The sequence below is a fragment of the Coturnix japonica genome, chromosome 2 (genome assembly GCF_054131305.1).
Source record: "Coturnix japonica strain WE chromosome 2, WE-NBRP24, whole genome shotgun sequence".
NCBI classification, from domain to species: Eukaryota; Metazoa; Chordata; class Aves; order Galliformes; family Phasianidae; genus Coturnix; species Coturnix japonica.
Genome location: NC_140664.1, coordinates 22577494 through 22590566, shown reverse-complemented (window position 1 = coordinate 22590566; position 13073 = coordinate 22577494). Strand labels below are relative to the sequence as shown.

The 13073-nt window shown below is 39.4% G+C and overlaps 1 protein-coding gene across 2 annotated transcripts; it reads left to right on the top strand.

Moving 5' to 3' along the window:
* The first annotated feature begins 1341 nt into the window (after nt 1-1341).
* On the top strand, nt 1342-8463 carry DECR1 (2,4-dienoyl-CoA reductase 1). 2 transcript variants are annotated; one of them, XR_014942493.1, is made up of 10 exons: nt 1342-1423; nt 2353-2555; nt 2864-2921; nt 3062-3148; nt 3296-3443; nt 5329-5428; nt 6598-7306; nt 7658-7804; nt 8108-8170; nt 8263-8463. XR_014942493.1 is itself a non-coding variant. In XM_015855971.2 (10 exons), exons 1-10 carry the CDS (start codon nt 1352-1354, stop codon nt 8320-8322), a joined length of 1011 nt encoding a protein of 336 aa, XP_015711457.1. In that variant the 5' UTR covers nt 1342-1351; the 3' UTR covers nt 8323-8463. The 2 variants fall into 2 exon arrangements, 1 of the variants encoding a protein (XP_015711457.1); XM_015855971.2 differs by having other exon boundaries at nt 6598-6670.
* Nucleotides 8464-13073: the final 4610 nt, after the last annotated feature.

Below are 13073 nucleotides of genomic sequence, written 5' to 3'. Positions count from 1 at the left end.
CCCCAGCGAGAGGCGCAGTGCCCGGCATGGGGCTGAGCCCTTCCCCTATCCCAGATGTGAATTCAGGAATGTTATTTTGGTGGAATCTTAATCTGTGTAATAGAATCACTGAATGGTTTGGGTTGGAAGGGGCCTTTAAGATCATGTAGTTCCAACGCCCTGCTATAAGGGAACTTTCTCCCAGGAGGGGAGTAAACTCTTGGAAAGGGCTGATAATAGCAGGACACGGGGAAATGGTTTTAAGTTAAAAGAGGGAAGATTTAGGTTGGATGTTAGGGGGAAGTTCTTTACTAGGAGAGTGGTTAGGCCCTGGAACAGGCTGCCCAGGGAGGTTGTGGATGCCCCGTCCTTGGAGGTGTTCAAGACCAGGTTGGACGGGGCCCTGGGCAACCTGATCTAGTAAATGTGTATGTTTGGTGGCCCTGCCAGGCAGGGGGGTTGGAACTACATGATCCTTGAGGTCCCTTCCAACCTGGGTCATTCTGTGATTCTGTGACACCTCCCTCTAGATCAGGTTGTTCTATCTTCTGCTATCATTTTCCTATTGAATCCCACTTACCTTCTAGACTTTTTGAGTTTCTCACTGCTTCTCCAATCCTGATTGATTAAAAGAATGCCCTTTCTTTAAGTTTTCTGATCCTGATCAAAAATGATTCATCAAGGTTCAAAACTTGATTTCCTCCAGTGACTACCAGCACATAAAGGGGTTTTCAGATAGCCATTACGGGCTTAACTCAACATACTAACTCATGAAATAGCACCACAGTCCATCAAACCCAGTGAAACAGTATCTAAATGGAGCACTGAGGCGATCCACCATTCATCTTTTACCCTGAACAGAAACAGACCATGACCTCAGTGCACCAGCTTTCTCCTTGTTACTTACACTGGGCTGGGGATATTTTTTCCTTAGTATCCTTTTGTATCAACAGCTTCTTGGACTGTTTATAAACTTTATCACCAGGGGTTAATGTTTCTTACATTGGGGTGATCTGAATGGCAGAAACTGCCATACTTCTCATAAAGGGTAGTCAGGCATTGGAATGCACTGCCCAGGGAGGTGGTGGAGACACCGACCACGGGAGTGTTCAAGAAACGTCTGGATGTTGTGTTGATGAATATGATTTAGCCGGGAAGTATTGGTAATGGTTGGACTAGATGATCTTCTAGGTCTTTTCCAACCTTGACAATTATGTGATTCTGTGATTCTGTGAACTGTAGGAATCCAAGTTTACAACCACCCCCCTCCCCGCCTTCCCACGGCAGCGGGCAGGGCTGAGAGGAGCCGGGGGAAGGGAAGGGCCGGGCCACCCCGCACCGCCCCGCTGTAAACCCACCCCCGGAGCACAAGATGGCGGTGGTAATGATTGGCCGCAGCGCTCTCCGCGGTAACGCCTCAGTTCGCTTCCTCGGCACCGGGCGGGTAAGGCGCTCCCCGCTCTCGTGGAGATGAGAGCAGGCAGAGAGATCCTCAGGCTTGGGGGACCCCTATACCCTCTCAGCTCCCCGTGCTCCCTGTGAGGCTCCCCCTGTTTCTCCCCTCTCCCTTTTGGGCTCGGCAGTGTCTGCTGCGGCAGTGCACGATGCCATGTGGGTGAAAGGTCGGCGCACAGCCATGCCCGCTTGGTGAGGGTGTGCTTTGTTAGGAAAGACTTAATAATTCCGTGGTAATTCCGTGGTTCGCTTCCACCCCCTTGTGTTGGTTGAGTTTGTTACAGCTGGTTTTTGTCCTGTTCACGTCGCTTGGCTTCTTTATACCTCTCTTTGTAGCTGTTAGTTAATTGATGACCTTGACCTTAAGTGCTGGTATGATTAATTGGAATGAATCCTCTCAAGAAGGCCCTTTGTGCAAACCAGCCCTGAGCAGACTGCTCAGACATGTGAGCTTGGTGCAGTTAGAGACACGTATTAACTTGGGTGCAATACCTCGTGCTCTGTGGCCTCTTTTCTGGCTGCTTTCTTACACAATTTGCTTACACAATCTCTGTGGTGGTGAGCAAAGGAATGGGCTGTGTCCATCACTACCAAAACACTGTGGAGGGTTTGTCCCATTGGCACATCCAGCTGATTGACTATTCAGCTATTACTAACAGTGTCACCTGTTAATTTCAGTGTTGCAGATGGGATTTTGTTCATGTTAGTTGGGCTGGAGTGTCTAGAAGTAGCTTAGTTTAGCATTTGCTTTACACTATCATGCACTTTCAGTAGCTTCAATATAAATGCAAGCTAATCGTTCTTGTATTCAGCTTGTGTAACAGAAATGAAGCTATGAAATTGTTACTTTTGCAAGGAAATCTGATCTTTAGTAACAGTCCTGTAAATGGAAATGGAATTTCTTTTCCTTTCTTTCAGTTCTTCAGCCATGGACCAAATGTGTTATTGCAAGAGAGCAATGCTCCACAAGCTGCCTTCTTTTCGCCTCTTCAGAAAGTGATGTTGCCACCAAATTCATTTCAGGGGAAAGTGGCATTTATAACTGGTGGAGGTACTGGAATTGGCAAAGGCATGACAACAGCTTTGTCCAGTTTGGGTGCCACGTGTGTCATAGCAAGCCGGTAAATATTAATGAACACATTCTGGAGCTTTTAGTGTCGAGTGCTGAATGGATCTGGTTTCTTTTCTTCACAAGCTGTATAAATTTAGTTTATTTACTCTGTTAGTTTAATTACTCAATCCACTTTTAAATTATAGTGTTGTATGTGCTGATAGTAATAGTATTGATGACCTGAATTCCAATAAAATTCCAATATGTATCACTTTTTAAAACTTAGCTCGTATCAGCTCAGAAAGGATTCATCAGCTTTTATTGTTCTGAATTGTAATTGCATTTAATTGAAATTCACTGATATATGATTATTTCTAGAAAGCTTGATGTTTTGAAAGGAACGGCAGAAGAAATTTCTTCTAAAACAGGGAATAAGGTAAATTTTATGGAACTGAGAATTTTAATTACACATTAAATGGTTATAAATATTTTACGCATTTATATGCCTCTGGGGGATTGTTTAATTTGTGTGATAAGCATTTGAATTCTTAAGGCTGCCTTTCCATTGTTACACAGGTCCATGCCATCCAGTGTGATGTGAGAGATCCAGCTTCTGTTAAGAATGCTGTTGCTGAATTAATTCAAGTGGCAGGGCATCCTAATGTAAGTGCTGTAAAGGAAGTAAAGAACTTCTGTCTTTGAAAATGCTCTGAGTAGGTATGAAGGAAATAACTGTCATAGCAAATTTATGTTATGTAGAGAGACCCTCTCTCAGGAAGAGTTATTTTTAATTAACTCCTTGTGTTTCAGGTTGTGGTAAACAATGCAGCAGGAAACTTTATTTCCCCTTCTGAACGACTTTCTGCTAATGCATGGAAAACGATAACTGATATTGTGCTTAATGGTACCGCCTTTGTAACTTTGGAAATTGGAAAGGAACTCATTAAAGCACAAAAAGGTATCTCCAATTTACATTAAGTAGTACCTAGGCCTTGTAGCATGCTGTTACTTGCTTTCCTTCCCTCACAGTGGCTATGCATAATAGCCAGTTTTGTGAGTATGAAAGAAGCCATACTTAAAAATCAAACAGCAGGACTGGTTAGCAATTATTCTATCATCGTGTCTGCTTTTAAGATTGGACCCAAAATATAGAGGTTGCATTTGAAAATCTGTTTGTAGAGTTGCAGTAGTTGTTAAACACTTGTAAAACTGAAGAAACTTTGTTTAAAGCATAGGTTATTTCTCCTGGGTATTCTATTTATCTGTGTTAGTTAAGAAAGTAATAGTACTGATAGTACTAGTGAATACTGCCTTTGAGGCTTTTTGTTTTTCTTAACTGTCATGTAGCCATAGAATGGCTTGAGTTGAAAGGGATCTTGAAAGATCATCTGGTCATCTGGTATCAAACAGCATTTTGAGTCATAAGGTAGGTTGTGATTTTTTTCATATGGCCCTATGAATGATGTTCTCTAGGTACATCCACTGTGCTGAATTAATCCTTTTTTATTTGCACTGTATTCCTCTAACTTCAGGGTAAGCACTCAAAATGTACTCAGTGCTCTGTACTTCCTATAAAGTTTGTATTGTATTAATGGTAACTATATAAGCTTAATGTTGTGTAGGTATTTTTGCAAGTCTGTAGTAGTTTTGCTCTTGAGGTAGTTCATTCTTAGTTAAAACCCCATCCCCAACGATGCTTCATTGTATCATTCTAGCAAATATGTTAATAGTTTGTTCTGTGGCCTAATGGATGCTTACAGCATCTTATAGTAAGGTAAAATACAGCTTTAAGAATGTCTGTCTCTTTTTCTCCTGAATTAAAACTACTTTTGCTGCTTCTGCCTTCAAATTCTGCATGAAATAGAAGTCATTCACCTTCATGCTGCCTCTCTTCATTTCCCCACTATGCTTACAGACCACAGAAATTCACTTGCTGTTTGTTGCATGCCTTCTTTCTATGGGATTTTGTATGTAAGCATTTTTGTACAAAGATTTTTCTTTGTTTTTAGATGTATTTTTGCAAGTAAATCAGGTGTGTATCTGTTTGTCCTTTCATTATCTGCTTTCATTTTCTTTTTGCTTATTTGCTTTTTATTGTTAATAATTGAGCAGAGACCTTAATTTCTGAAGCGACAAATTCTACCCAATGCAAATACTTTAAGACTCTCTATCAGGATACTATACATCTCACAAGATGATAAATATACACACATGTATATATATATATATATATAGAGAGAGAGAGATGCAAGAAGATTTGTACTTTAGGACTGAAGGGTGACCTGTATTAGATGTGCTTTAATAAATAATAGAAGAGCTCTGCTTTTAGACTGTAAGTTTGCAGTGACGTTTAAAAGAGGTTTGTAATCTGTTAGTATATTATTTATGCATTCTCACTCACTAAATGAGAAGACTTAATTGGTTAGATATTTTCCTTTTTATGAGTATAAACTTTAGAAATAAAATGTATGTATGAATTGAAGTGTACTTCAAACTTATGGGCTGTAATTTTACTATTCTTGCTTCTGGATTAGGTTCATTCAACACAGCTCTGTTTAGCCTGGGCTCATTATCAGTACAAGTCTGAAGTTAGGCTTTAATAGCCTGATCGTTGCCTGTTTTCATCTGTGCCAAACAACTCTTAACATTCACAATAGGGGGAACTGAAGGGGGGGAAAAAAGACTAGATCTTCTAGAAATCTTTTTTCAACGTGGAGCAGATGGCATCCCTTACACTGAAACTGCAAACTTCTATATCACTGAGCTTGCTTTTTAACTTATGGTCTAAATTTTATCTTTGTATGTGTTGTTTTTTCTTTGTTAACATTTTTTGCAACTTCCAGGAGCTGCGTTCCTTTGTATTACAACCATTTATGCAGAGAGTGGTTCAGGATTTGTGGTGCCAAGTGCCTCTGCCAAAGCTGGTGTAGAAGCATTGAGCAAGTGAGTAATAGACGAAAGTTACTTTTCACATCTCTGTGATAGGGTAAATATAAAAACAGAGGTACAATTCATGTAATCCTCCCATGCCTTTATGTGATCAGAGAACCTTCCAACCTCTAGTATCCTTGCAACAAAATAATATGCTGACAGATTCTTCCAGAACTAAGTGCTAACTGCTATTACTATGATAAATTTTATCATAACATAAAAGTGAAAATGTGAGTGCATGTATTTGTAGAAGCAAATGTAATTATCAGGAGTTTTCTTGCTTAGTGTTTTGTTTTTTGTTTTTTTCCCTTCTGTTACTTTTGAACAAGATCAGCCAAAAGCCATTTGCTGTGGTTAGAAGAATTATAGAATCAGAGAATCACCCAGGTTGGAAAAGACCTTGAAGATCATCAAGTCCAGCCACAGACTAACCATAGTATCCGAACTCTAACAACCCTCTGCTAAATCATACCTCTGAGCACTCACAGAAGAGAATAGCAACGGAGTCCTTTGGTTGAAATAGTTCTATTTACAATGGCTCTGGAAAGCATCTGATGCATTTGGGAGTAAATTATAGTTTAAAACCGTGTCAGTTTCTAGTATAGGAGCAGCATTCCCACTGGGGTGCATTTTTTATTTTTTTTCCTTGTCACTTGCATGTATTTCCCACGCTTTTGCCCACTCCTCTAGTGGTTCAATTTGTCTGTCTTAGAGTTGGCTCTAAAGTTTAACTGTTGTGTGTTGGGAGAGCTGTTCTTCATGGCTGTCTGCTTTTGCCCCTTGCCTTGAATGGACTGTGGCACTTAGGCAGACTGTAGTGAGCCTGTTAAGCTTGTTAATTTGCTATAAAATAACACTGTGACTAAAGATGTGGTTTTTTTGTCTGTGGGTTTGTGAGTTGGAAAAGCTTCTCACAGAACCCAGAAGTGTTAGAGACAATGCAAGAAAGTTAAACTGTGTCAATTAAATCAACGTTCTTGTGTTTCTGAATGTGATTTTATTTTGTTTCTTCTGAAATATTATTGTTCTTAAGAAAAGCATCAAAACCCCTTAAGTGGAAATGCCTGTTTCAGAACTCAAATTTTAGTGTTCACACATAAGATTCAGTTATTTATTTATTTTTAATAGCATTATTTTAATAATGTGTTTAAAATATTGATCCATTTTTAATGCATTTTTAGGTCTCTTGCAGCTGAATGGGGTAAATATGGCATGAGATTCAATGTGATTCAACCAGGTCCAATTAAAACAAAGGTACATAGCATGCAGTGAAACGCAGCCTTGAATATGCTTTGTAGTACATACTTGACTTGCACTTAAGATAGTCTAATCTTTTCTATAACCACCAAATTAGAGTGCGAGTTCTTTGGAAATCTAAGGTTGTGATATAATATTGGTAAATAACTTGTTCAATAATTAGTTTATAAAATAGAATGCTACTAATGTAAAAATAAACCTTATTTGAATGTTTCAAAGTATAACATGCCTAAATATTTTAATATATTTTCTTTTATGCGGATTTGAGGCTATATGTTATTTCTCAAGTGAAGTGAGTTATTGATGAGTATGAGTGCCTATTTCTATTTAAACTCCTAATTCTTTAAACAAAGCATCTCAATTCCAAAATTTCAGAGTCTTTTTTAGGTCTATGAGAAAAGAAACTCACTAGTTTTGTTGAAAATCACAAAACTAGAAAGAGGAAAGCATAAGGCAGCAAGGAAATATGGAAGCTTTGATATGAGTGAAAAGGAGGACTGGAGGGTTTGAAGGAAGTAATCCAGACCAGCTGGAGCAGGAAGAAGAAGGGATGAGTGCTGCAACAAGAGAAAGAAGAATCCTTTTCACATTGAGTCTAAATATTACAGTTATGAGCAGTAACAGCTAATAATGGTATTACAGCTACCTGTATAGTGCTTCTTGATTTTCTGTAACTTTGCTGCTCTTCCTCTCCCTGTTGCACAGCAGCAGTACATTAAGGGTGTCTGGGGAAAATAACCACATTTGTTTGTGTGACTGTCCCAAACAGGTGTTAAATTCCAGCTTGCCACCCACAATAGATGCATATTGGTGCAACAGAAGTGAATTCTGTTTTTTCTTTCCTACCTCTCAAAAAATCCCACTGACAAAGATGGTGTAGGCTGTTTGTTCTCAAATATTAATTTCCACATTAAGCTTAGAGCTCTCTGTGATTTTAATTTCTGATGTAGTTAAAACATTTCCTATGTTTCTCTTCATCCTCAGGGTGCTTTTAGCCGTCTTGACCCAACTGGCATGTTTGAGAAGAGAATGATTGAGAGGATTCCCTGTGGCCGTCTAGGAACTTTAGAAGAAATTGCAAATCTTGCTGCCTATCTCTGCAGTGACTATGCAAGCTGGGTTAATGGAGCAGTAAGTTGCAGTTGATTCCATTCATACGGTCAACCTCATGGTGGTCTGATTTTTTCTGAATTTTAAGTGTCTGTTATGTTATAGTATTTCAGAAATGAAAAAAGTAAATTACTTTGAAATTTGAAATAGTGATCTTTTAGTTATTAATCTTTCTAAGAACCTTCAAAAACCTTTATTTTAAAGATTGAATTACATCAATTTGAATGTGGATTTAGTTTGATCTGAGTCACTAAAAATGCTTAGATCAAGGGGATGCTACAGAAAAAGTGTTGTTGTTAAATACACTGCTTATGCTTTCTCTAGGTTATTAGACTGGATGGCGGAGAATATGTTTCTATGGCTGGAGAATTCAATAATTTGAGAGAGGTACTAAACTTCTTGCCTGTTATTTTCTGTTCAAGTATTTGGATGCGTAATTATTATGTGAAATTCCAATAAAATTCTCTTTTCCTTTTTAGGTTACCAAGGAGCAGTGGGATGTGATGGAAGCAATGATTAGGAAAACAAAAGGCTCTTAAAGTGCCTACCTGCATGTTGTTGACTTCTGACTTCTGGAAATAAGCCACTGCTAATTCATGGATATTTAAAAATAACCCAACGAGAAAGTGACCTTCAGAATCTTTGTATTTTGATTTCAGTAAAATATTTTGAAGTTTTCATATTTGGAATATAACTTGTCTTTTTCCATCAAATTATAGTTTGAACAGGATTTCAAATATATGATGGATACTATAACTAGAGGGACGCTGCCTCCAGCCAGGGAGAGGAAAGGGACATTTAAGTGTATTGAACTGTGTGGATTCAATGGTCTGGCACATCAGAACCACAGAATCATGGGCCTCTGGTAGACACTAGCACACAGTGTACCCTGGTGCCATTGCGTCATGAGGGAACAGAGTCCATCTACATTCATGGGGCCCTGAACAACAGCCTTTTGAACAAATTAAGTGGGGAAATAGCCCATGCAGTAGCCCTGGTACCAGTCTGGATAGGCTGTGCTGTAAAAAACCATGCTCTACATTGCAACTGTGGAGAAGGGCTTCACTAAGAGCATTTGTCAGATAACCTCAGGGGATACCCAAGGTCAACCCCATGGATTTTGGTGTGGAGGATATAGAGGGTCTGAAGAGTGCTGCACTCCAACTGAAAAGGAGCTATTAGCCACGTATGAGGGAGTTCAAGCTGCTTCGGAAGTGATTGGTACTGAAGCACAACTAACTGGTGCTAAATTGGATGTTTAAAGGGAAGGTCCCTTGCACGTACTATGCTACTTGGAGTAAGTGGATTGTGTTGCTTATGTAGTGGGCTTGGATGGGGAACACTAATCATCCAGGAATCTTGGAAGTGATCATGGACTGGCCAGAAAGTAAGATTTTGGAATATCATCAGGGGAAGAGGTGAGGTGTGGAAGAGGCCCCTGCCATGCAACAAATTACCAGAGAGTGAAAAGAGATCTGCCTTATTCACTGATCTGATGAGTTTTACCATGTAGTGGGAAAGTATTGAAGATGGAAAGTTGCTATGTGGAGTCCTTTAAGATGAGGAGACCACCACCAATACCTGAGCTCTAAAAATGGATGAGATTCAGGGTATGAAAATAATACGTACAACATGCAAACAAGGACGTTGTCACCTGGATGCTCTGGTGTTGGGACACTGGGGCCAGTAATGTGGATCTAGATGGCAAATAAACCCTCTGGCTATTAGGGATTATTAGGGATGCAGCCAATGCCTGAGGATTTAGTAGAAAACAGAATTGAGTTTACACCCTCTGTAAGCAAATTTTAACAGCCCTAAGTGGGAGAGATCACTTAAAGGAAGATTTAATGTCTTATCCAAGTAAATGGGATGATATGGAAATTGATATCCACTATCTAAGGTAATTACCCTTCTATAATTCTAATAACTGAATAATTAAGTCCTAATGTTTACACGTTGGTAATAAGCCCTAAGCTTGTGAATAACAAAGCTTAAAGTTTATAGCAATGCTACATATGTTTACATGAAATGTAACTACTATGGTTACATACATTTTGAAATACATGACTATCTTGGTCTCAGCTTTTTGATGATATTGTCAGTCTGTTATGCTGAACCTCATAAATGGCATTTAAGAAATAGTAATGCCTTCTTAAGTAGCTCTTTCTTCAGCATGATTATCTTGATTTTCAGTTTTTTTCAAGAACATTATTTGCTACTAATGTGTGTGAGAGAGGGGGAGTCCCTGCCTTGCATTCGAATTTACAGAGAGGTACCAGAGAATCCATAAGACTGCGTTAGTTCTGACTCTAGTCAGTTCATTACAACCAAAGTGGTTCAAACTAGTTAGTACCTGAAGGGGGCCTACAGGAAAGCTGGGAGGGACTTTTTAAAAGAGCATATAGTGATAGGATGAGGGAAGAAAAAAATGACTTTAAACTGAAGAGGGTAGATTTAGGAAGAACTTCACTGTGGGAGCAGTGAGATGGGAACAAGTTGCCCAGCAAGGCTGTGAATTGTACAGAAAAGAAGTTGAATGGATGGTAAGGTAGAGGAATCAGTCAGAAAATGAGACATTATGCAATGGAGATAACAGGAGTAAGTGGGATTGTGGAGTCAGTTTAATTTTCCTGAATAAAATTATAAAATAAAACACTTCTGGTATCCCAGCACCTTTTCAAAAGTGACTTTTGCTTGACATGTTGGTCAAAGATGTTAGCACTCCCATGAGCTCAGAGATGCCCTAGCAAAGGATTCATCACAGTTTTCAACAGAGAAGTATGTCTTGGCTGCTTGATTAAATCTTAAAATTCCTCTTGTTATTTCAGTTGATGACTTACTGTCATAGATCTCCTGATATAATTACTTTTATTAATTAATTTCTCTAAAATTGTCACTATATTAAAGTAGAGATTTATAAACTGTTTATGAAAATCACAGAATCATAGAATGGTCTGGGTTGAAAAGGACAAAAGTGATCACGTAGTTTCAACCCCCTGCTATGTGCAGGGTCACCAGTCACCAGACCAGGCTGCCCAGAGCCACATCCAGCCTGGCCTTGAATTCCTTCAGGGATGGGGCATCCACAACCTCCCTGGGCAACCTGTTCCAGTGCATCACCACCCTCTGTGTGAAAACCTTCCTCCTAATATCCAATGTAAACCTTCCATCTTAGTTTAAAACCATCCCCCCTTGCCCTTAAGACCATCCACCCTTGTAAACAGTCATTCCCCCTCCTGTTGCTCCCTTCAAATACTGGAAGGCCACAACAAGGTGTCCCCAGAGCCTTCACCAATAAGTCATTTGAAATTACTAATGAAAAGAATTGTATTACCTCTTTGCAACGATACAAGAACTTCTGTCAGTCTTTGCTTCTCTTCTGTCCAGGAATTCTCTGCTCTTGAATAACTCAATTACCTTTGAGAGTATTTCTATTAATTTCCAGTTTCTGCTTTACAGCACAAGCAGATATTTGTTGTGTATGACAGCAACAGGGCCCGAGGGAACGGCATGGAGCTGTGTCAGGGGAGGGGCGGCTGGAGGTGAGGGACAGGGTCTGCACCAGAGGGCGGTGGGCACGGAATGGTCTGCACAGGGCAGTGGGCATGGCTGGAATCTGCTGGAATTCAGGAAGCATCTGGGCAGTGTTCTAAAACACGGGGTTTTGATTTTGAGTGGTCCTTTCTAAGCCAAGGGGGGGACTCCATGATCTTTGTGAGTCCCTTCTGACTCAGAATATTCTGTGATATTTTAATTGTATTGCATGCTGATAACACACGTAAGTAAAGTCAGTGAAGTCCAAATTTCCTTTATCTGTGGAGCAATTTTGTGTTGTAATGAGTAAATTTGGAACCTCACTCCAACCCAGGTAAAAATTCCAGTCTTTCTTGTGATAATTTAATGTGCATTAAAAGAAAATGATCTTTGGGATTTCAGTGCTTTCCCTGCTTTTAATTGGTGCAGAGCAACTTCAGTTAATTTCAGTCGGGTTTGGGAATGTTCAGCAATACAGAAGTTCGGGCTACATATATTTCGGTGCCTATGTATGGATTCTGAGCCTTCTTGCTGACATTACAGGTAGGTGTGGATTTTGGTTCACCTCAACGACCAGTGACTACATCCAATCATTACAATGAGGGCTTAATATGAACAAGATAACAGATGGAAATTAATTAGAAAAAGCTCATGTCTAATGGAATAAACAATCCTTGTGAATGCAGAGTTCCAGCAGCAGGTATTTTGTGAGATAATATTCATTTGGTGCAAAAGTGCCGCTGGCTCTGATCTCTATTTGACATGTCCACAGTACACAATATGCTGCTCAGAACTTTCTGAAGCTTGCCAGTGTATTCTTTGAAAAAAATATGTGATTTCCTAATTTGAGATCTGTGGTGATTAGACCGCAGTAGTGATGCTGTGAACATGATCTGTTCAGGATAGAAATGTGAAGCAGAGGATGAAGGCTAAATTGCTTGCTTCAAAGCCTGTGTTTGCTCTTGTTAAAATCATCAGTGAAACTTCTCTTGGTCTTCTCTATAACGGGCAGTGATTTACATCAAAACGTCAGTAGCTGATGACTTGCAATCAAGTGAGACTCCCTGAGGTGCACCAGTGGGATGTCTGGATACTGCTAAGGTTTACATTAGCAGATGGGGCATTTATAATGTCAAAGGTTTTTAAAAGGGCCAAATAGATGCTGGATTTTTGTCTTCTTTGAGAATTAGGAAACTTTTGTTGCCTTCCACTGTAAAATGATTAGAAAATCTGTTTCACTGAATGCCTGCCAAAAAAAAGAAGCTTGCAGTCTTCCTCAACATCACCTCTCTTATTGACCCTTGTTCAGCCCCAACCCTAGCAGTTCTAAGAGCTCTGTCCAAGAGCACTGAAGAGATTTGAAAATATGGAGATCTTACAGCAGCTTTGACTTAGCTGAATTATTTGTCATAAATTTAGCTTTTCATTGATATAATAGACTTTTTTTTTTAATTTTTTTTTTTTTTTTTTTTTTTTAGAATGGTGTAGTTGAATCATTATCTTTTAATTCAAGTTTTATTCATGAGAAGATACTGGAAGAAACATTGCTCTGCAGGTAGCTGAGAACTGTTGTATGGAGGGAGAAAATTACCAACAGTGGTCAGGGCAGCATAACTTCAGAACATGCCTTTGACAAGTAACTTTGCTCATGCTCAGGAAGGCATATGTCAGATTCTGTGATGACTTTTTGTCAAAACACTTTACATACCTTATCTTCCACTGTAGTGATTTTAGCAAACAGTCGTGTTACATCATA

Excerpts from the sequence above, each read along its gene's own strand:
- DECR1 (XM_015855971.2), top strand. The coding sequence starts at position 1,352 with ATGGCGGTGGTAATGATTGGCCGCAGCGCTCTCCGCGGTAACGCCTCA. Across the intron at positions 2,922-3,061 it reads CTTCTAAAACAGGGAATAAG|GTCCATGCCATCCAGTGTGA; the intron begins GTAAATTTTATG and ends ATTGTTACACAG. Across the intron at positions 6,671-7,657 it reads CAGGTCCAATTAAAACAAAG|GGTGCTTTTAGCCGTCTTGA; the intron begins GTACATAGCATG and ends CTTCATCCTCAG.